Below are 22,835 nucleotides of genomic sequence, written 5' to 3' on the forward strand. Positions count from 1 at the left end.
TTACTGAGCTGTCTCGTGGTAAGCTCATAAATTATATTTGGGGTGAAGGTTTTTAAAATTAATGGAAGGTTGTATATTTTTAAGAAATTGGGTTATATATATATATATATATATTTGGGGTAAGGTTTTTAAAATTAATGGAAGGTTGTATATTTTTAAGAAATTGGGTATGTACTATGTTTATATATAATGTGAATTTGAATGGATATGACTCTTCGTCAAGATACATGAGATATAATTATAATTTATCATTAAGAGTTATGAGATGCAATTCCTAAAAAAGAGTCATGTTAGGAGACTTTTCACCAAGAGGCAAGTGAGATATGTATATTTTAAAGATTAAATTTTTGTATTAAGAGACATATGATTTATCTATAAATATAACCAATTTACATACAAAATAATACATAATTATAAGAACAAGATAATATAAACATAGAAATTACCATATCCTTTTTATCCAAATAATTTACTTTCCTCCCTTGCATGCAAAGAGTGTTAAGGAATAATCAAATGTTTTTCGACATTATATTTTCAGCCAAACTTTATTTTAGTCTTTGTAAATTTAAATTGATTAATTTGATTTCTATACTTAAAAAAAAAACAGATAGATTTAATCATTCCCCTCTTGATTATCAAATAGGTAGAAACTAAATACACCTATTTTTAAAGTATAGATGCTCAAATTGATCAATTTAAAACTACATAAACTAAAATTAAGTTTGACGAAAAACACAAGGATCAAAAACATATTTTACCCATTGGAAAAACTATTATTCCGTATTATCCATTAAGGAAACTATAAGTCATTATATTTTCGATCAAACTAAATTGATCATTTTGGTATCCATACTTTAAAAAATAGGTAGATTTAGTCCCTCATTTGTTGGTCGTCAATATGCAAAAACTAAATACATCCATTTTTTAAAGTATAGATATCAAAATTGACCAATTGAAAACTACAAAGACTAAAATCAAGTTTGACTAAAAATATATGGTGTTCCAACCATGTCAAAGAACTCCATTGTATATTGAAGGGGATTCGTCAAGTACATTCTATTGCATCCAATTTTTATATAGATTGGTGGAAAAAAATGGAACCTAAAAATTACTATTTTACACATGTCTTGAAAGATTATACTTTCCTTTATTGTTTCTTTATTCTTGTCGGACCACCATCCTTGGTGATTTATTCTTTGTTATTTTTTAATTGTTGTGATGCGATCACCACCACTCTTAACAAATAGACTCCTTAAGAAAAAATGGATTTGGGCTTGATGAAAGAAGAAGAAAAAAAAGCAAGGATGGTAATAACAATCCCATTAAAGGCTATACTGTAGGTTTCATGATAAAAAATAGTCATAAAACAAAATTAATAGGTACTTCACACCTATAACATGTTAATCCTTCCTAGTTAAGGAAGACCACTAAGGATAATAAAATTGTTTCTCTTTATTTAACTTAGTTGTATATCCAAACTTCAAACTTAACCCTCTAATTAAGATAAAATAATCTTTGCTAATTAATTGATGTGTTGAATGATCTTATGTGTTTTTTCCTAACACATTATGAGGGTTATTGGATAATTGGTAAAAGTAAAACAATTTAATTTGATATATTGTTAGTGTAAAAATCTTAAACCATCAACCAAATAGAAATTACTTTAGACATATAACTTTTAAAATAGAGACTACTTTTCATGCACGGTAAAAATTCGTATATTGTCAATCTCAACCAAATAATTTTGTAAGTATAAATTTTTAAGTAATTATTATAAAAATTAATAACTTCATCATTGAATAATAATAAACTTTTCACTACATTATTTGTTCATTTAAATTAAGTAAATCTTTTAATTGAATTTATTGTTATAAAATTTTAGAAATCTTAACAGACATTTTTTGATGCCAACTACATGTATTTCACAAGACAATAATAGTATTAGAATTGAGTAGGACTTCAATGACTAACAAAATTATTCTTTAAATATTTAAAATATGATAAATTATAATTAGATAAAAATATATAAAAACTTTTATACCATAGTGTATTTTATTTCTAAATAAGTTTAAAAAGATTTAGAAATGATTTTAGTCTGTTAAATTTAGGTCACTTTTATTTTTAATTTTAAAAATTTAACTTTTATTTTTTTAATCCTTCAATTTCAAAAAATATTATTTTTAGTCTTTCTGTATAAAAAAATCTCAAATTGATTTTGGGTAGTGATATATTTTATTTTTTTAAAATACTATAAAAATTAATTTATAAAATTTAAGGAATAAAAAAATCAAATTTAAATTTGAAAAAAAAAACAAAAGTGGAGGGACGAAAATATATATTTAAAGTTTAACCCCCCAAAAAGCCATCAGTTCACTAAAAAAAACTCACGGGAGACGCACGTGTCGTCAAAGTGCATTGCTGAACGGGGTGTTGCCCTGCTGGCTGCTGGTGTGCCAAATACGCTGACTCCGTCACGCTCCAACATTTTCTTATTTTCTTGCGCTTCTTCTTCTCTTCACCGTCGGCGACGTTTGTTTGCTCGGTCCTCCTCCTCCTCCCAGCCACTGATCTGCGGCGGAGCCTCCGTATCTGGTTGTCCTTCTTCTTCTGGAAGCCTCTTCGTCGGAGAATTTGGAAGTCGATACACTGGATCGGAGATGCCGGTGGCTGCTTCAGCTATATACTTCTTGAACCTCCGCGGAGACGTTCTCATCAATCGCCTCTACCGGGACGATGTCGGGTAACATCTTTTCCTTTTCACTCTCTTTCTCCTACTAATCTCTACGTTGCCACTTATTGAAGACCTTCAGCGACGAAAATGAAATGAAAACGAACCGTTTCTGTTGTTTGCACTTTGCACTCTCAAAACGTTCTATGACCTACTTTTTCATCATTTTTATTTTTGTGTTTAGCGAACTCGTACCTGGAAAGTAAGCTCTGTACTTGTTCGTGTTTTACGTGCTAGGCTCGTCCTGATTGCTTGTAGGGAAACAATAGCATGTTTGAATCGAAGCCTATGTGTAGTAAGATAGCTTTCAATTTCATACATTTTTTTTCGCTATGCGCCGAACATTTCCTTGTAACGCAGCTAGGACTAGTGAATAGTGATAAGGATCAAGGAGCCTTTGCTTTTGGAATGCCCTTCTTGAGGCCCTGGAAGTTGTTGATTGAGCTTGTATGAAGTTTATTTATGATATCATGGGGAGCAATATTGTAGTATCTTAATTCGTAGCTTTACAGGGGAAATATGGTCGATGCTTTTCGGACACATATAATGCAAACAAAAGAACTTGGTACTTGTCCTGTGAGGCAGATTGGTGGCTGCTCTTTCTTTTACATGAGGATCAGCAATGTTTATATTGTGATTGTTGTCAGTAGCAATGCTAATGTTGCTTGTGCTTTCAAGTTTGTTGTTGAGGTATTCAACCTCTTGCTGTCACTGCCACTTATCTGATGATGTCTAGCTTGGTCGGTTAAATTATGTTTCATCATGCAGGCTTTAGTTTTAGTTTTATTTTATTCTATTCCATCCTTGCTCAACTCTGACATGAAGGCTTTTTCGTCTTTGTTGCTTGTGCACTGCTTTCTGGCTTCCAATTCTTGATACTTGATTATAGTTAACATTTAAATTTGGTTATATAAATGACCATGATTGATAACATGTCCTCTTTTTCAGGCTGTTGCTCTATTCAAATCATATTTTGGTGGTGCCTTTGACGAGGATGCAATTCGCAATAATTTTGTACTCATTTATGAACTCCTAGATGGTATGTAATTGTGTCTGTCTGTGATGCATGCTAATGCTGAAAGTCAGTGCAAGGGTTTTGGTTTCCTATAATTTTAAAAACTTTCATTAGTTAGAAGAACATTTTCTGGATAAGTTCATGCTTCTGTCCAAAGTTTAAGTGAGGAGTTACCTGTGAAAGTGGGTACGTAAACTGAAGAGGAAGATGCAAGAGCATTACTATGTAATATATTTTTATGGTGAAAAAACCTTCACGCTAGCCAGGGGAAGGATACGGTTTCTTTGTTGCAATTTTTGTCCGTTGCAAACTCTATATTATATGGGTAAAAGTAGCTCGCCAAATAGTTAATTCCATTTGCCCTTCAGAATTTAAGGAACTACCGTAGTTATAATAGGAAGTAAACTAGGGGTTTGCTAGTCAAATGTAACAGAAGTGGCTGGTTTTTTATGCATTCACATGTGAAACTGCAATAGTGCATTTGCTTCATAACTGTTGTGCATCTATCTATTTTGCCAACAGGCTGAAACAAATATGTTTTGCCTATTCAAACTTTGCATAATAATAAAAGACCCAATAGTGTTCTCATGATAGAAAAATATTTATCATTTGAATTTGAATGTGTTTATGATAAATATATTTACAGAAATCATGGACTTTGGTTATCCTCAAAATCTTTCACCGGAAATCTTAAAGCTTTATATCACTCAGGAAGGAGTGCGTTCCCCATTTTCATCCAAGGTTAGTTTGCCTATGCTATTGTAAATACATTGAAGTACATGGGTGCGGACTTGATAGAACTCAAACATGGATCACATTCACAAGAAAAAAATTAGAAAAATGAATCTTGGAGAATATAATATATAATTCCATATATGAAAATATCAAATAACATTTTTTGGGTGGGAGTAGAGGGTAAACAGCTCATCACAGATTGAGCTGTTCAAAATGTGACTTCACAAGTTTGTGGCTGTGTGTGCATGTGTTATCTGTCTGTCCATTTGTTTCTTGTTTTAAGTTTACATTTTTTAATATGTTGTGTGTGTTTTTTTTTTAAATATTTCACCAATCCTTCTTTATTCATCTTGTTTTGTGTGCAATGCTTGGGGGGAACAGCCCTCAGATAGACCTGTTCCAAATGCGACTTTACAAGTTACCGGTGCTGTTGGTTGGCGGAGAGAAGGCCTTGTATACAAAAAGAATGAAGTGAGTTGTGTACTATCTTGCTTCCATTATTTATCATTATTTCCTTACTATTGAGGGTTTACAACATTGATCCATTGCAGGTCTTCTTGGATATTGTGGAGAGTGTGAATCTTCTTATGTCTTCAAAAGGTAGGTCATGATTTTTCATTGTCTCCACATTGATGTTTGCTTGATTGCCTGCTAATTGTTATGATTTTAGGTGTTGTTCTACGCAGTGATGTTACGGGGAAGATTCTTATGAAGTGCTTTCTTTCTGGAATGCCGGATTTGAAGTTGGGTTTGAATGACAAGATTGGCCTTGAGAAAGAGTCACAACTTAAATCACGTCCTACAAAAAGGTAGTTTTCATTTGGACATGCCTCCTCACATTTTCCTTCAAATGCCTTTGATATTATTCATTGTCATTTGAAACTTGTGTTTGTCCTGTTACATTATCATAGAGAATTATGTGTTTACTTTATTTTTCTTCTACAATTTACTCTGTTTGCTTTGTTGTACGAGGATAGTTCATCCTTATGTTTTATTTGCTCTGCTATAATAGTAACATTGTTTTCTATTGTCTACAAAATCTATTTTGCAGTGGTAAAACTATTGAGCTTGATGATGTCACTTTCCATCAATGTGTAAATTTGACAAGGTTTAACTCAGAGAAAACAGTTAGTTTTGTGCCACCTGATGGAGAATTTGAACTGATGAAGTAAGCTCTTGCCTTGTCATTGTATCTCTTGCTATAAAAGTTTGTGAACCTACAATCAACGTATTACATTCATGCTTTGGTGGGAAAAAGGGGCAGATGGGTAGATGGGTTTGCAATTCCTTCCCTGTGCCCTTATTGTTCATGATTAACTATTTCAAAACCACTCTTTGTTGGTTTTTCTACCAGGCGTTTGATAATCTATTTCTTGGTATATCTTCATCATCAATCTTTGATTGGTACAATGGATTATTGGCATCTCTATGTTATGATTTAAGTTTTATTTCTTCTTTGACACCCCATATAGGCCACCAAAATCTTAGGTTCATATTGCTTACAACTTCCCAATTTTCATAAATCCAGTTCTGTTTATTATCATTTTGCATCACTTGGTATTATAAAATGACTAGTGATATAGGATCAGGTGAATTCTTGATGGTGCAAGAAAGGCCATTGGTGTTGTCTAATATCTGCTAACATTATTTTATATTGGTAGATATCGTATCACTGAGGGTGTTAATCTTCCCTTCAAAGTATTGCCAACCATCAAGGAACTTGGTCGAACACGGATGGAAGTAAATGTTAAGGTTTGAACACTTTCATGTTAAAGGTTAAATCTATTGAAGGTTATCCCCCATTCATTTTGTTTATTTATTTATTAACATGTTTTTCAGGTAAAGAGTGTCTTTGGTGCAAAGATGTTTGCACTAGGGGTTGTTGTTAAAATTCCTGTGCCAAAACACACTGCAAAAACGAGTTTCACAGTTACATCTGGCCGAGCAAAATATAATGCATCTATTGATTGTTTGGTTTGGAAGTAAGAGTCTCACTTGATCATAATGACTATGTGAAATAAAGCTTATTGAAAGTGGTTTTTTCAGACCGTAAGTCAGCATCTTGAGTTACATATAAAGTGTCCCAAGTGAAAACATAAATCTGCATGTTCTGTTTACTTTGTACTTTTATATTTTAATAAGGCTTAAATATCTTTTTAGTTCTCAAAATTTAGTGTATTTTTGTTTTTAGTTCTTGTAAAATTATTTTTTGGTTTTTAGTTCTTACAAATTATGTTTGTTTTGTTTTTCATCTTTTTGACGCTTTAGATAACACTTTTTTCACTGTTCAAAGCATTATCTAAAGTACTTTAAGGACTAAAAACAAAACAAACATAATTTGCAAGGACTAAAAGCAAAAACATGCTAAATTGTAAGGACCAAAAATGTATTAAACCTTTTAATAATCATGTGTGAAATATGTTGTTTTATGTTGTTATTGCACGATGATACTCATGAAAGGATTCCCAGTTGTTTTTTTTAATTAAATTTAGGGTACCATTTAATGTGGTTTTCAGTACTAACATGCAACTCTGGTCTTAATTTGCAGAATAAGAAAATTTCCTGGGCAAACTGAGCCAACCTTGAGTGCAGAAGTTGAACTTATTTCCACGATGACAGAAAAGAAATCTTGGACTAGACCACCAATTCAGATGGAGTTTCAGGTTTGTTATCAGTTGCTTTATAACAAATTCCATGAAAATGGCTGGAACATTCTGATTGCCTTAAAAGTATAAGTGAAAGCTTATTCATGGGCATATAATTATGAGTAAATTACATTGATATTCTTGAAGTTATGTAAGATTGCACAAAATCCGCACAGAACCCTCCTATTATTTCTACTCCTATACTAACTCTCTTAATTGCTTAAAAAATATTACTTTGACATCCCCTTATACTTTACACTAACCTCTCCTCTGATGATGTGAATCAAGGAAATTAGGATTTAGGACCTGTATTTTCATTATTATATTAAATATATTAATATGTAATTCAGTTCAGTTGTGGGTCTAGGGCAATGACATGGCCTTTTCTTTTTTGTCTCTCTTTATAAAATGTTTTTTTTTTTTAACTTCCCTTTTTTCTTTTTGGGTAAGTTTTGTGGATATTGGCCCTCTGCTGCGAGCAAAACTTCTAATGTAATCACATTCTCCTGTCGAGATTCTCTCTCCAAACTGTGGCTTCCTATGTAGTATGTAGTAGCTTGATGTACTAGGTATGGTTTGGTTGAGTGGAGTGAAATGAAATGGAATGGAATAGAGAATTTTTTTCTTTTTAATTAAAGTAGTGAAAAAGGTGTTGGACCCAGACCCACACTAAGTAGTGGATTTTTCTCTTCAATTTCTCTCCCCTTCTTAGCAACCAAACTCACCCCCAGTCTTATATTTCTTAACGCAGGTTCCCATGTTTACGGCATCTGGTTTACGTGTCCGTTTTCTAAAGGTATCCATCCTGACTTACTGGGCTTTTGTTTTGTTTGTTTTAAACATTGATACGTGGATACCTTAACGTTGCTTAGAACTCAGTAAATTTATCTAATTTACTCTCTGAAGGTGTGGGAAAAGAGTGGATACAACACTGTTGAGTGGGTTCGTTATATTACAAAAGCGGGATCATGCGAGATAAGGTGCTAGGCAACACATGTGGAAACGTCAGGATTAACTGGTGGAGATTGAAACAGTCCCAAATAATTAAAGGCGCTGTTCCATGTAGTTGTCCAGTTATAGCTGAGTTTCTTGCCAAGGTTGAGGCGTCCATCTTCATATAGTGTGCTGTCAAAATGATTGTGGACGTGAAAAATCAGATGAGTATTTCTTTTTTATTTTCTTTCAAGGCCAGCTTGTTAATGGAAACTTTTAATTGATTTCTATCTCCCTTGTACACATTGTATTTTACTTTAATGATATTTTTTTTTTATTGAGTAGTGCATTCTGTAATTTTTTTTTTCATTTCATGTTGGCGTTGATCTATACTGAAGCTCCTCCCTGAAAAGATAAATATGGGAGACTACTGTTTATATAATTATATATGGTTACTCATTAAACCCTAGTCTTCGCTGATGGATTCGTTGCATAAGAAGTCCTCTTTATTTAAGATTAAAACAAAGCCATGATATATATAGATTTTTTCTTACGGAATATTGGTCCTGAATTCTGATAGTTAGGCTAGAGCTTTTTTGCTCCTTAAAATAACCTTGCGTAACATATTAACAATATTAAAAATCTTTCGCCTTCAATATTAATGTAACAAGACGTATGGAAGTTTGAAATATTGTCGTCACACATTTTCCTATGATACTAATGCAACTATACAAGGACGTGAATTGTCACACTAATATTTTCATTTATATCAGGATTAGATTTTTAAAATATTCCCACGTTATCAACCATATTTCTTTGAAATGTTTTCTCCTAAATCCGAAAGTTCCATTCCATTAATCAATAAAAAATCCCCCGTTATATTATTATTATTAGATTTAAGGAATAAGATCATATATTTACTCAAATAATATTCCAATATAATAAATAGTCAAATAATATTATTACAAATAAAATTAAATATTATATTATTTATATTAATATAAGAATAAAAATAAAAACAAACTATAAAACATCAGTGTAAGAATAACATAATATTTTTTTGTTATAACAACAACATAATGTTTAAACACTAAAATTCTTTTAAGAGGCAGAAATTACCGAAGTAAGTTTATAATAATAATAATTATAATTATAAATAAGTCTTATAAATAGAGAATAAAACTAAAAGGGGAGTATTAGAAACACGTTATTTTGAATGTAACTTTTTTATTGAATAGACTTTATTAAAAATTATAAAACTAAAAACGTTAAATAAGCGAGACTTACAAAATTTAACAGAAAATATATACTAGTACTACACTATAAAAGACTGTTAGAAAAAGTGTTATTCTAATAAAAATAAAAATAGAAAATGGAGGGATGCAGCGGAAGTGGAACGTGGAATGGAGTATGATGTATGAGAGTGGATTAGTTGATTATAGTGTTATATATAGCGTCCCTCCTTTGCTTTCCGAGTTTCCGTGCAGAGGGATCCTTCTCAGTGCTGCGACGAACACGACGTCGTGATGGGATTTTTCAAAAGGATAGCCGGATATCTAGGGTTTGGAAACCACGAACACGATTCCAAGGATGAGGCCCGCGATGGTCAACCTCGTACCACACAACCTCGTAAAGGCTTCAGTGTCCCTGCCCAGGTCGTCGTCGATCGCCCCCACCTCGCTCCCGTTCTCACTCCTTCTACTTCCGGCGACGGTGGAATTCAGGTCCTTCCTTTCTCGTTATTTGCAATTCCCCACATTCACTTTCTAAACTTTTTAATCTAATTTTGGAAACCTAACTATTCACTACCCTAATTGCTTTGATGTTTTCTGGTCCAATCCTTCGAAATATTCTCTTTCCTTTGCCATATGACATTGACACTCTTTTTTTAATATATCCGTAGTTTAACTTTACAGAAAATGGACTGAATCTAGCATGAATGCACGGATATGATAAAAGAAGGAAAAGGAAAACATATGTCCTTACTTTTGGGACATCAAGGCCCTTTCTAGTTTCTAATTCTATTATTAGGATTGTAATCGTATATAACATGACTCTATAGTTCCTGTCTTAAGATATTTTCTATGCTCGTACACTACACAGTTGTAAACATCTTGGAACTCCAAACATCCTTACAAAAAAGTACTACATCTTATAATGTTAGTGTTTGTGAATATCATGCAGCTCTTCCATTGTTTTCTCTTGCAGTTCCTACCTCTAGAGCTGAAAACATGCTCTTGAATTCTATGCGTTTATCATATATTTTTCAGTTATCTTTCATCAGAAAAATAGTAGATAGGTATGACATCTAATGTTGCAATGCCATTGTTTATAACATTTAGTCTTTATTTTCCTCATTTTACACAAGTAATTGAACTGGTAAGTCTTTTGTTTCTAGCTTTCTGGGGGTGCTTTGGTGAAATTTTTTGTAAGCACATGAATGAAATATGAAACATTTGGCTTTATTTGTACTGACTTTAACATTGCAAAATCAGGTTGGAGGTCTCATAGCATTGGGGAGGAGGGTGTTCATGCATGTTTATCGTATTCTATTGGAATTAGTTCATCTAGTATAGTGTTAAAATTTAATCTGCTGTCTATTTCCCTCCCTTAGAGTACATGAATGGGTGAACAGAACATTCCTCAACCCAAAATGCAATGAGGAGTATGTTAAGTGGATTATGTAAAACTTGAATTGGCAATGGCAAACTTTTAGATGGCTTGCTCTAAATCTCTAAATCATTTATTGTTTCAAAAATAGTTTTCAAGTCTGCTCTGCTCTTAATCAGTGTCCTTGTTTCATGATCAAGAATTCTCCTTATAGCTTTTTTGGTGCCTAACTCTTTGGTGGATAGCTTTTGTTTGTACATTCTTGACCTTTGGTATTATGTATGTATTGAGTTAGGAAAATTAAACATTTTCAAGTTAAGGCAACAAGGCTCCATGGCTTTTACATTAATCAATGATAGATGAAAGAGGAGAGGGTAGACATTGTTGCTAACTAGGGTATGGGGCATTCATGACCTTACAGTTATGCCTTTTACATTTTTTTTGTCTCAATGGCTAACTTTTTTGTATTGCAGCGGATGACAATAACCCTTTCTTGTTCATACAATTTGCAATAATATTTTTGCACACTGTTACCTCTGAATCTGATGTATACTGTATACATTTATTTAGTTATATTAAGTTTGGGAGTTGCATGGTCAGATAAATTTTCCTTTTTTAAAGTTATTTACTGCCAGCAGGGGTTTCATATTTCTGGGTTTTTATGTTTCTCTTCATCAGGGTCTGGATTGGTATGTAAAGCGTCTTAAGATGGATGAAGATGGTGATTTAGCAGATGAATTCCTTGATGAGGTTTCATCAGAGAAGCCAGAAGGACATGCAGTAGATCATCATAAAACACAGGCAAGGTTTAAACCAAACAATGCGACCAAGTCAGTCAGAGTGAAGAAACAGATCCTATTAGATGGGAAAATTATTCCACAGATTGTGGAATCCCACCAGGGCAGATTGTAGAAAAATTTGATTTGGCTATTGATTCGTTGGGCTTTATCTGTTTAGTTGTGCATACAGTGGAACCTGCAGTTATATTTTAACTGAGCTTTACTTGACGGTTCCTTTTTGCTCTTTGGCTTTGTCTTTCCTTGGCTATGAATATGTTTGGGAATTGCTACATTTGATGAAAGTGTGTGGGAGTTAAACTACCCAACAAGTTAAGCTATATTAGAGGCTGTCAGGTTTTTAGGTCTAGCTGTTGAAGTTTTTTGCTACAGGCGTTGAATAATGTAGATGGGTATCTGGGTAAGAGGCCTACATGTGAGATCTACAAAGAAGCTCTGAACTTTAACAAGTAGACGCATTTGAAGTGTATCCTTGTGAATTATGGTAGTCTCCTATAAGTATTGAAATGTTGGGCGTATGATTCTGCTAATTAATTGTGACTGTTTGTACTTGCTTCTCCTTTCTTGATAGCTAATGCTTAAACTGTTTGCTATGCTTATTAAATTAATAAAGTAAATTTTGGATTTTAAAAAAATGGGTAATCAATAATGATGGCGCGTTGTAGCATCTGAACCATTCGAGATTACTGAATTATCAGTTCCTCAGCTTAAGGCGAGAATCTTATTAAAAGGCAAGGTTCTCGAAGCAGCTTCAATGGGAAGCTAGCTAGATAAATTTCAACATGTACTAACCTTCTAGATTTGTGTATATGCTACGGTGGCTGGCCTAGTTAGAACTTAGAACGATTGACTTGGTTAGTTGAACTTGAACTTGAACATCCTAGATGCGCCAAAAAAAGTATAGGAAATGTTGATTTTTTTGTGTGTGTGGATTTTTTTTTTGGATTGTTGAATACTAGAATATATCAATTATTGGCCAAAAAGAACGATAAATTTTATTTTTGTTTATCATAAGGGAGATATCTGAAAACATAGTAAAGGAATGGGAAATGATATGAATGATGTGAACTTAGCCTAATGGGGAAGAAGGAGATATCAATGTTACTTATACGCTACACGAATATAATCTACTTGGTGGAGAATAAGAAAAGGCCGTTTAAGGAGTTATTTCATATGGAGTTGAATTGCAATAAATAGTATAAAATAGGAGATTATACAGAAATTACGTGAAAATGAATTGTGCTTGCTACCAAGAACCAAGGTGAAGTTTTGAATAATAACCTTCAATTCTTGGGAGGTCATACTCTTTAATAGCCATCTCTCAGTTCTCTATTGACATGAAGGCTGAAGCCGGTGAGATAATTAGCATATCCATATTGTAGTGGTATTAACACGGGCTGGACCGATTAGTCTAATATTAATTTTTGGTAAAACCGATGATGAGTCTAATATAAAATATGGGTTTCAGAATTATTCAAAAAACCACGGGCTTATCAATTTCATGTACCCTTTAATCTAGACATTGCTGCCATTTTATTTTAATAATTTTTGGACAAAAAAGACCCTTCATGAAAATTAGTTTATGTAACATAAAACATTAAAACTATACAAACATTAGTATTTTGGCAAACATTAGTTTTTTTTTTATTTATATATATAACTTGGACGAAGATTGAAGTATATATGAAAACTAATTTTTGTAATATAATTGTGACGAAATACGTTACAGAAACAACATAAATTTATTTATTATGTGTTTAACTCTTATCCTAATATTTCATTTCTTAGTGCGACTAAAGGATACCTTTTAATAGATGGTAAAAAGATTAATTTCTTCTGAGATATAAATTTAGGTGAATTTTGTCCTCTCCAAGTGTTTGGGTGAAGCAATGATATGTAGGAGCTGATATTAAACAGATTAATGGAGTGGAATTTTTACCGCTGAGTTTGAAAAAAGCTGAGCAAACTCTGAAATGAAATCTTATCTAATTCAGAAGATACTGGTTTGCAGCCACTTGTTATATGGCTTGCTTTTCCCTGCAATATTAGTTTGTACTTTGTATGTAGCAAGACACGAATGGGGAATAGTCAAGAGAAAACGACTGCCAAGTATCTTAAGTCTTAACCTAAAATGATGCACGCCTTATACTAACGAAAGAGTGATTTTCAATAGAACGTGACATTTTAAAATGAGTGGAACACAAATGTTCGGCGGAGTGCTCATAACCATATGTGAGCTGTTGGAGAACACGGGGCAATATCAAAGAAACGATTAACGTAAGAAGAGATGTCCAGATCAGTATTCACATTGATGGGTTTTTGCTACCTCATCATGCTTATGTTGTGCTTACGTTGAGCACCCAAAAGGACGTTTGTTACCAAAAGGGTGCTTATGTTGTGATTCAGAGAAGAAAAAAAAATATATATATTGGCCCAACAAACCTGTCTGCAACATGTTACATGTTGATGTTGCTGGCAGATTTAAGTCCACAGCACATACCAAAATTTTACCATTCTTTTCTTTTCTTTTAAACATTCTCTTTATGTAGAAATTTATAGACATCTTGCTATTCTTTCAACCCAATCTTTTTTTTTTTTGCCATGCTGATAAAGGATAATTTTCATCAGAGAAAAAAAAGTTACATAAAAATGTTAATAATTTATTTTTTTTATATTGGCTAAAATTTGTTAGAAATAAAAAATTGTACAAGTCCTACTTCTCAAATGTGTTGAAAGAAGTGTGATAAAAATTAGAAAATGTGTTACTAACACTCCTCAAAGCTATAACACATTTGTTTTAAGGTTTGCGCCAAGGTAGTGTGAAGTCAGATTTTTGTAATAGCCACAATTTCTAATTGTTGATTAACAACGGGCAAGTTATGTCTACCCCAGGGGAGCTAGTCTTGCAAGTCAGAATCAGGAATTAGTTACCACAGAATAATGGACAACCTCTTCAGAACCATCCTATCTTGCATCAATTTCATTTCTAAAATATCTATCGGGACTTCATATTCGGATGTTATCTTGTTGAATTTATCAACCCATTTAATGTTCAATTTGAAATCCTAGACTCGGTAGCCGTACTTGGACCTTTGGTTGATTGAACAGGCAGAAACTTATCTGAAAGAAATGAATGTTGTGTTTGGTTCTGATTCAAGCTTCACAAACAAAATTATCTAAAGATGCCAATTTTCAAAAGCACTCAGAATCAATAATCTTATCATATATAGTTATTCCAAATAGCTTTTTGGCACACTGCAATTGAAATTGGAGAACTATAAACTCCACTACTCATTCCTTTAGAGGCTTACACTGCTTACAAATAAAGCATTACATGGTACACCAATAATACAAAATTTATTTAATTATTTCACTCAAGGGAAAAATAGCTCTATACATGTTAAGAAAATTTCCTCAGCTATCTCATATGCACTCGTTATTCCTCAAGGGCGATATTTGATTAAAACCAAGGTCGTGGTGTCTGTCACCAATTTTACAGTAAGATTTAGGTGCTGAATTTCTGCTCAGTGGTGCTTGTCGAGGCCTGCATCATTCAGTTGCACCAGTGTAAATAATGTGCATCTAAGAATACAGTTCAAAACTTCAAATTATTCTAACCCCCATGTAAGGACCTTTTCCCATTCAGGTATGAGATTTATTTAGTACAAGAAAACTTCGTCCTAAGTTAGTTAAGAAAAGGAAGAATGTATAACAATACATAGTTGCTCCAATAAAAATTACTTTTGAAAGTATCACACAACTACTCAATCAATCATACTAGTTTGCACAACTTAAGAATAATGTTTATATTCTTCTACTCTTACTAATCCTCCCAATACTTTATAAAATATTAACTAAAAAATATTTTAATAATATAAAAACATTTAGTACTTTTTCATACTCTCGTTTCATTCCTTCTATTTAGTATCACTAGAAAATATCATATTTGCCAAGGATTAAAAGTTAATTTCTCTTTCACCAAATATATCCTTATCCTTCCAAACGTACGGAAAGAGGAAAAATTATGTGTTCCTTCTGAAATAAACATTTATAAGGATTCTTTCACTATCAAGTTGGGACTCATGTTAACAGAAATCTTCATAGTACGTGAACAAGAGATTGTACTGACCCCAACTGACGTTACAAAACTGCAAACGGCACATTTCACGGATCTTGCTCCATATTGGTACCTGAGTAGCATCTTACAGTTCCCACAGTTGACATGCGCCACCAGATTTGCTGTTACAATGTTCATACATACAAAGTAGTGACTCAAATAATAACGATTTAGCTAACTAAAGAAACTCTGTCCTTATCTCCACGAATATGTATACACAACACACACAACTTCCATAGTGGTTCGATACCTTCCAAAGCTAGATTGACCGTGTGACAGCAAGAGCATTGCACACTTGTGGCTCCACGGATGTACATGAGGAAAGTGTGACAGCCTCCACAAACTAACTGGGCCATTTCTGTGCCTATGCACACAAAATTTTACGATTTCATTTTCCTTATATTTGGTTGATTGAAAAACAATGGGAAAGGTAACAAGTTGAACTTCCTAAATAACAAGAATTAGAGACAGAAATTGCACCGTACCAGGAGGTGGCACTGTTGTGACTGCATTGCAAACAGCACAGCACACAGAGGTGGCTCCAACTGGATAGAGCAGAAGGTTTCTACACCCAGAACAGACTAGTTGACTCTGTGCACCTGGTTACCAAGGAAGGTTTTGACATAAGTTATTTGCAAGTATTAAAAAAATGACCATTTTTGTGTCCCTTTTCTCTTTGATAATATAGCAATTAAGGTTCTAGCATTCATCCTATCATCAATACAGGTCCAATTTTCAAATGGCAAGCCTGGCCAGAAGAGAAATTGGACTAGAATAGAAAACTGTACTAGAAAAAGATATCTAAATTCTAATCTCCAAATCCGCACATTCTAAACAAATCAAGAGTCTTTCAGAAGAATTTTCCTGAACACATCTTCACATTCAATCCACCATTTGGGAAACGAAAATTTTCCATTCTCCACCCCTTTAAATGAATTGGACATTTCCATTTTATATCCGTGATTCATTCTAAGGACTTGGTCTTCAAAACAATAAACTTGTTTCCTCCATTAACTATCAGAAGTGAAAATTGGACATTAAAATTTCCAATCTATGGAATAGAAATAACAATTCAAGTGTGCTATCATTCCATGACCAACATGAATGAGTAAAGAATGAAAGAGTAAGATACCATTTGGTGGAGGCGTATATGGAGCTGGTGGAGGGGGTGGAGGGTACGGGGCAAGTGGAACTAGCATTATCTCAAAATATTATCTTTGTCTACCAAACTCTACGTAGAGAATAAAACTCTTTCTCCCATTTGAACAACTCCTGGAAAAAATTGAAAAGGAAAAAGTGCTGCCCATGAGACATCACGATGGCATAAAAAAGCATGGAAATTGAACTAAAATTTGGCATTAATACCAGCAGAAACAGAGAGAGAAACCTGTGAAGCAGATTGTAGAGCAAATAAATTTGCAAACAGGATAACGTAATAAGAGTCAAATGACAAGCTTTCTTCCCTTAGGGAGCCATGCATGAAGCAACAGGAAATTGGAGCACAGAAGTAGAGAAGAGTTGAGGCCCTCTCACCAGAAGTGAAATTAAATTAAATAGAATAGTGTCCCAACTCCCAAGTGGGGCAAAAACACACGCCCTTGACAACTTGTTACAGATGAAAGTGGGGAGAGAGAGAGAGAAAAGAAGAGAGAGAGACTAAATAGCATAATATGTACGAATACATTTGAAGAAAAATAATGGACTAAGAAAAGATGTTATGAACGAACTTATGGTAAGAAAAACAAAATAAATAAAAAACTGTTGTTTTCACCTTCATCTGGCTTATCTTTTTCACATGCTAGATAAACTTTCGTGGTTTCATTTTCTACTTTCCCTATATACGTGGGTGATTCTGTTGGCCGCTTATATAAAAGAAAACGAGTAAGATTTGGACAGAAAATTTATTTCAAGAGTATTAAGTAGTTCTTGCTCTTGGTCCTATTGTCAGTTCCACCTAGCTTAACCCTGACAAAGGAACCTAGCTAAGGTTCTACCCCTCTCTAGATTCTTCTTTGAACCTTTCACCATTGTTGGAAACGGCAATTATGGTTTTTTCATTCTTTTATTCTTTATATGTAAGAGACAAATTTTCAACATTGTTCAAAAAAGCATTTTTCATTTTGCTATACCGGATATGATTTTTTTTAAGTGAAGGGGGCTAGAAATCAGAAAAGCTGGTGATTCCAACTAGGTTGCTACTTCCAGCAAAACTGATGAACGAAGCCTATCAGAAAGATTTTTTATTCTGATATGCCCGATTTGATTACAGACACTGTATACAACAAATCGTCAATTATCGATACTGTTGATTGGTGGTGCAGGGTGATTAATCTATATTTTGTAGTACTACCCATATATCAAATTTTAATTGATTAGTAAGTTAGGATTTTATAATTTATGTAAAATTTTAAAAAGTCTACATTATGTCCGAGGACTATCAATACTCAGCCAGCATTGGACCACCTTAAACATTTCCTTTGTGTAAATTAAGTACAGTGCAAACACAAGAGGGATGCAAATGCGTGAAACCCATCATCCACTCTCCTTCAGAGTTACTAATTTCATGGTACCATATGAGAAATAAAGACCATGATGGGTTAATCTAAAATTGTTGTCCTGTACGTCAGTCATTTGCGTTAGAGTAAATATCAATCTCTTTCTTTTTTTCCAAAAATATTTAAATCACATTGTCTTTATTTAAAATAAATAAAAAATCATTTTTCTTCGATATTCAAAATAAAAAAAATAATGTTTTAATTTATTTTGATGTAAATGATTTTATGAGGATAAATTTCTTTTATGTGTAAGTCTTAACATTATTAGTTATCACTACTACAAAAAGAAACGTCAGCAATGTTTGTTCAACAATGGTTCTACTAAAACTATTGTCATAAAAAATATGATGGCTATATTGTAAATATTTGTAATCTTTTAAAGACGACTTTCTCCAAATTGTCTTTGAAATTATATTAGGACGTCAGTTCTTGAAGAAACCAATGTTGAAAGAAGGAGTTCAACATCGGTTTTCAGAAACTGACTTTGAAAGCAACAAGTTTTCCTTTTCATTCTCTTTCGATGGTACCCTATCTCTAAATCTCCCTCCCAACAGCTTCTCCTTCAAATCTTTGTTCTTCTCTCGCCTCCCAACATCACGAATCTCACTTCCATTCTCGCCTACCAACTTCCGTCAAAGCTCTCTGTCAAGGTAAGAACCCCTCTCTCGCGCCCATTTCTCTTTCTTCTGCTTTTGTGCGATATGGGGTTTTCTAGGGTTCTCTCGTGCCCTTTCTCATTCTTTTTCTTCTGATGGGCTAATGTTTTTTGTTTTATTTGTACATTGAAGGTGTGAAATAGGCATTTGAAGCAAGTCAGGAACATTAAAGGTGCGAAACAACCAATTGAAGTTGGTGTTCGTGACATTGGTCAGATGTGCATGTTTCTCATAACATCAACGTGCTTTTGGACCGAGATTTAGGCAATGAGTTGGACATGATGGATTCAATTGTTGGAGTGTAGTATCAGGAACCTCGACTTCACTCTTGGCGGCATTAACACCATTTTCCTAGTCCTGCCAAATGGGAGCTTTGCCTTGCCACTAAACAAGCTCTGCAATTGCTTTAGGACAACTAACTCAAGTTTCTTGCCAAACATGTTTCTTTCTTTTTTTTTTTGTTATCTCTTCACTTGTTAAAGGGGAATAGGAAATTAATTAATGTGATTGAATCCTTATCCTGTAGGTTTTTATCAATGTCCCGTGGTGTTGAATTTGAAGAATGAAGAATTTGATGCTAAAAAGAAAACACTCAAAACAAAATAATGATTGTGGGCAGGAATAGAATCCCTCAAAGGATCATATTTATGCCTTTTTTTAACAATGTAGACTATCTTGGTCACTTTATTTTTTCAAAGGTTAAGTATAAAGTTGATGCATGTGTGTGTGTGTGTGGCAGATAATGACATATAGTAAGAAGGATAATTTTATGGAAGTTAAGAAATTCAACCTGATATATTTATATCACAAGATAATTCTATTTCAATACTTCTCCTATCGAATGGTTAAAAGATTTGTTGGTTCATGCAATTTTGGTTTCCACGGGATCTAATGTAGAATTGTGCATTAACTCTTTTTTGTTTGTTTCTTTGTTTCTCGCTTGCTTTTGCAGCCTCTCAAAGTCGAAATCAAGGTACTCTTCTTTTGGTATTTGATTTGAGGTTTAGTTTGGTTTGGTTGCTGAGAATTGTTTGATTAGCTTGTCAACAAGATTTTTATGTGATTTAGATTTCTTTGCCACCAAGCATGGCAGAGTTTTATAACTTTCTGGCTTCTCAAACTGATTTGTTTTTGTAATATTTGAATGGTGAAAGCTTGCGCAAAGATTAGAAAGAGTAAAGTCTATGGATCTACATCCAAAAAAACCATGGTAATGCCTTATCCTTGGTTGTGTTTTGTGATTTTATCACTAGAATTATTTTAAGATATAAAGCTAAATTTATAACCAGCTTTATAATTTATTGCTCATTATAATTTGGTATCTCTTAGTATGGCATCTATAAGGATAGTTTGTGAACATTTGTCACAAATGGTAGTCTATTACATGAGAATACTTCTTACATTATTCTTTTACTGTGGAGTTTAGAAAGATAATTAAATAATAGATACTTGAACTTTTCGCTAAATTGTGTGATGTTACCATCGTTAATGTAAGATTCTAGCAAGTTTGTTCTCTGAAACTGTCTGTATCTGCAACTACCAATCTCAGGTATGTTGATTTTTATGAGTTGTATATTTTAATAAATATATGCCACCAGATTGAGAAATGTAATGTTGAATTCATACATGTGTTGGCACTTGAGTCAGACACAGGTGTTTGTTGAAAAATATGTCTCTATATTACTTGAAAGCAATGTTAAAAAATATTGGTGTTCTACTAAAATATTAGGACTATATATCTTAAGCTACTATAGATATATTAAACTTTAGTAGTTTAGCATTAAAATTTCAACCAGGTTTATTTGCTTCCTCTCCAGCCTATCATTTTTCTCTCTGCACTAGGTCATAAACTATTTTAGATTAAATTCCACCCTTTATGAATATCCTTGATGTCCTTATAGTTTTGTTACTTGTTAGTTGAGATGTCTCTTATCAAGTGAGTGCTTTTGTAGATTTATTATTAGCCTTGCCCTTCTTGTGTACCAAAAAAAAATGATAATCAAATAACTTTGTAGAATTATTTTTTCTTTTGGTGAAATAAAGGGGAAAACCCATAGAAGAAGAATTATACTCTTGTACTTGGTTTTGTACATTTTGTATGTCATATTTTGTTAGTTTTGATAATATTAATTAGTAACTTCCTCCTAGGGGTGGGAATAGGCCAGACCAGCCTACAGGGGCCTACGACCTGACCTGAACTGATCTATTTAATTAAAAGGTTAGGCTCAGACTTTTTTAAAAGCCTATTAAATTAAATAGACCAGACTTAGGCTTATTAAAAAGCCTTTATAAGTCTGATAGACCGACATATATATATATATATATATTATTTTGTGGGTACCAATATATACTTATATTATTTTTTGGGTACAATTAATTTTATTTTTGAAACTAGCAAACTTTGATTACACATTACTGCTCCATAACTTTTATTCTTATAATCAAGTAATAATTTGATTACAATTTAGGTGTGAGTCATGTGTCCCTTTATATTTCTCATTATTTTTATTGGTTTTCCTATTCTTGTTAATGTTTCCTTTTACTTTTCTTTAACATTCATATTATGTTCCTCCTACTCCAGAATATTAAAGATTTAATGCAAAGAAGACTTTTAAAAAGACTATCAGGCTTTTAAAAAGGCTATCAGGCCAGACTAAGCTTTTAAAAAGGTCAGGCCGAGCCAAAATAAAAGCCTTTGATAGACTATAGGTCAGGCTTAGGCCTCAAAAATTCATCGTAGGCTAGACTCAGACCTTTCAAAGCCTGACCTGACCTGACCTATTCTCACCCCTACTCCTCCCCAATCTTTTTATTTACCTTAATACTAATGTCTCCAAATACATGTTTGCAGTTCCTATATTGTCAATCAAGTTTGTTTGATGTGTTTATTGATGCCAAACATTATAGTGCTAGTGTTTTGATTGCCTTTACATTTAGAGTCTTCATTATTGAAATGTTTGTATTTTTTATTCATATTCTTCTTGCAAAATCTTGTCTTAATTATAGACTCATAACTGGGAACGTGAGATCCAACAACAAAGAAAGCAAATGGCACTTTCTAAGACAGTTTTTTTCAAAAAACCGACTTAGAAACGACAATTTTTTTAACATTTTCAAAAGAAAAAAAACACATTCTAAAATAGTTTTGAAAAAAATAGATGTAGAAATCGAGATTCTAAAATGGTTTAAAAATCATCGCGAAAATTGTTGACTTTCCACGACAACAAATTTCAAGACGATTGAAAAACGTCATGAAAAACCACAAACAACCATCTTTGAAAGCCATTTTTGTAGTAGTATATTGTTAACTTATTGGCAAGTGTATCAATTTGTTTAAGTAGTAAAAGACTCGAAAGTTTGAGTGTCGAATTCACAAGGACTTTTGTTGTACTTAAAGTGATGCAAACCCAATTATTAAGAAATTAGAAGAAGTAGAAGAAATATGGTATTGTAAGTGTGAAAATTGGAGTAAGAGGGAAAAAAAGAAATAAGAAGAAAAATAAACAATAATTTGAATGTAGAAAGATAAATTCAGAATGTGATAATGTTGGAGCCTAGCATACCAAAACTACTTGTAATGCAATATTAATAATTTTTCTCTATCTAATGAAATTCTTGTTTCCACTCACATCTACTAAGGCACTCTATCTTTGTTTTTCTGCCTGAAGAGCCTAATTTATTTATTTTTTTCTCCTAAATTTCTTTACAAAGATAAAAATAATAAATCGCATTAAGATTAGAGATGTATGAATGGGGCAAAACAAATATCAATATATTTTTAGCAATGATTTTATTTAGATATTTTCCCCCAGTTCTTTAGAAAATAATCATTTTTCAATGCATTATCCCCTAAAACACTATATGGATAATCAACCCATAATAATCAGAGAAGCACAGAGGAGAGTAATAAAAACAAAATTGCATTAAATAGATAATAGACAAAGTTACATTACAAGAGTTGGTCTACTAGGCGCCCAACAATGGAGGTTTAGCCTCTTAATGACATGAGAAACTTTACACTTTAGGGGCTGATGTGGATAGAAG

The 22,835-nt window shown here is 33.0% G+C and overlaps 3 protein-coding genes and 1 long non-coding RNA gene across 5 annotated transcripts; 3 read left to right on the forward strand and 1 right to left on the reverse strand.

Annotated features, from left to right (window-relative positions):
* Positions 1 to 2,396: 2,396 nt before the first annotated feature.
* Positions 2,397 to 8,392, forward strand: LOC100819211 (AP-2 complex subunit mu). The gene is made up of 13 exons (XM_006573625.4): positions 2,397 to 2,740; positions 3,241 to 3,418; positions 3,677 to 3,767; positions 4,390 to 4,484; positions 4,860 to 4,949; positions 5,030 to 5,078; positions 5,149 to 5,287; positions 5,530 to 5,646; positions 6,140 to 6,230; positions 6,318 to 6,460; positions 7,027 to 7,141; positions 7,875 to 7,919; positions 8,030 to 8,392. Exons 1-13 carry the CDS (start codon positions 2,658 to 2,660, stop codon positions 8,108 to 8,110), a joined length of 1,317 nt encoding a protein of 438 aa, XP_006573688.1. The 5' UTR covers positions 2,397 to 2,657; the 3' UTR covers positions 8,111 to 8,392.
* Positions 8,393 to 9,426: 1,034 nt separating this feature from the next.
* On the forward strand, positions 9,427 to 11,989 carry LOC100306105 (uncharacterized). The gene is made up of 2 exons (NM_001250682.2): positions 9,427 to 9,780; positions 11,345 to 11,989. Exons 1-2 carry the CDS (start codon positions 9,583 to 9,585, stop codon positions 11,576 to 11,578), a joined length of 432 nt encoding a protein of 143 aa, NP_001237611.1. The 5' UTR covers positions 9,427 to 9,582; the 3' UTR covers positions 11,579 to 11,989.
* A 2,663-nt stretch (positions 11,990 to 14,652) lies between these two features.
* LOC100788563 (protein LOL1) lies at positions 14,653 to 17,409 on the reverse strand. Of its 2 annotated transcripts, none has more exons than XM_003517325.5 (6): positions 16,968 to 17,409; positions 16,713 to 16,852; positions 16,066 to 16,179; positions 15,831 to 15,944; positions 15,593 to 15,702; positions 14,653 to 15,007 (listed from the first exon to the last, which is right to left on the reverse strand). In XM_003517325.5, exons 2-6 carry the CDS (start codon positions 16,777 to 16,779, stop codon positions 14,969 to 14,971), a joined length of 444 nt encoding a protein of 147 aa, XP_003517373.1. In that variant the 5' UTR covers positions 16,780 to 16,852; positions 16,968 to 17,409; the 3' UTR covers positions 14,653 to 14,968. The 2 variants fall into 2 exon arrangements, with proteins under 2 accessions (XP_003517373.1, XP_006573689.1); XM_006573626.4 differs by having other exon boundaries at positions 16,946 to 17,409.
* A 1,052-nt stretch (positions 17,410 to 18,461) lies between these two features.
* On the forward strand, positions 18,462 to 20,859 carry LOC100789095 (uncharacterized). Its single transcript, XR_136254.5, has 2 exons — positions 18,462 to 18,785; positions 18,924 to 20,859. It is a non-coding gene; the product is annotated as an uncharacterized lncRNA (long non-coding RNA).
* The last annotated feature ends 1,976 nt before the right edge of the window (positions 20,860 to 22,835 follow it).

This window comes from Glycine max, chromosome 1 (genome assembly GCF_000004515.6).
Source record: "Glycine max cultivar Williams 82 chromosome 1, Glycine_max_v4.0, whole genome shotgun sequence".
In the NCBI taxonomy this organism is placed as follows: Eukaryota; Viridiplantae; Streptophyta; class Magnoliopsida; order Fabales; family Fabaceae; genus Glycine; species Glycine max.

Bases quoted from the DNA above. Each gene is read 5' to 3' on its own strand.
- LOC100306105 (NM_001250682.2), top strand. From the start codon at position 9,583: ATGGGATTTTTCAAAAGGATAGCCGGATATCTAGGGTTTGGAAACCAC. The intron at 9,781-11,344 runs GTCCTTCCTTTC...TCTCTTCATCAG, and splicing joins CCGGCGACGGTGGAATTCAG to GGTCTGGATTGGTATGTAAA.
- LOC100788563 (XM_003517325.5), bottom strand. From the start codon at position 16,779: ATGCTAGTTCCACTTGCCCCGTACCCTCCACCCCCTCCACCAGCTCCA. The intron at 15,945-16,065 runs GTACGGTGCAAT...TTGTGTGCATAG, and splicing joins CACAACAGTGCCACCTCCTG to GCACAGAAATGGCCCAGTTA. The intron at 15,008-15,592 runs GTCAGTACAATC...TGAATGATGCAG, and splicing joins GTTTTGTAACGTCAGTTGGG to GCCTCGACAAGCACCACTGA.
- LOC100819211 (XM_006573625.4), top strand. From the start codon at position 2,658: ATGCCGGTGGCTGCTTCAGCTATATACTTCTTGAACCTCCGCGGAGAC. The intron at 3,768-4,389 runs GTATGTAATTGT...ATATATTTACAG, and splicing joins CATTTATGAACTCCTAGATG to AAATCATGGACTTTGGTTAT. The intron at 5,647-6,139 runs GTAAGCTCTTGC...TTATATTGGTAG, and splicing joins GGAGAATTTGAACTGATGAA to ATATCGTATCACTGAGGGTG.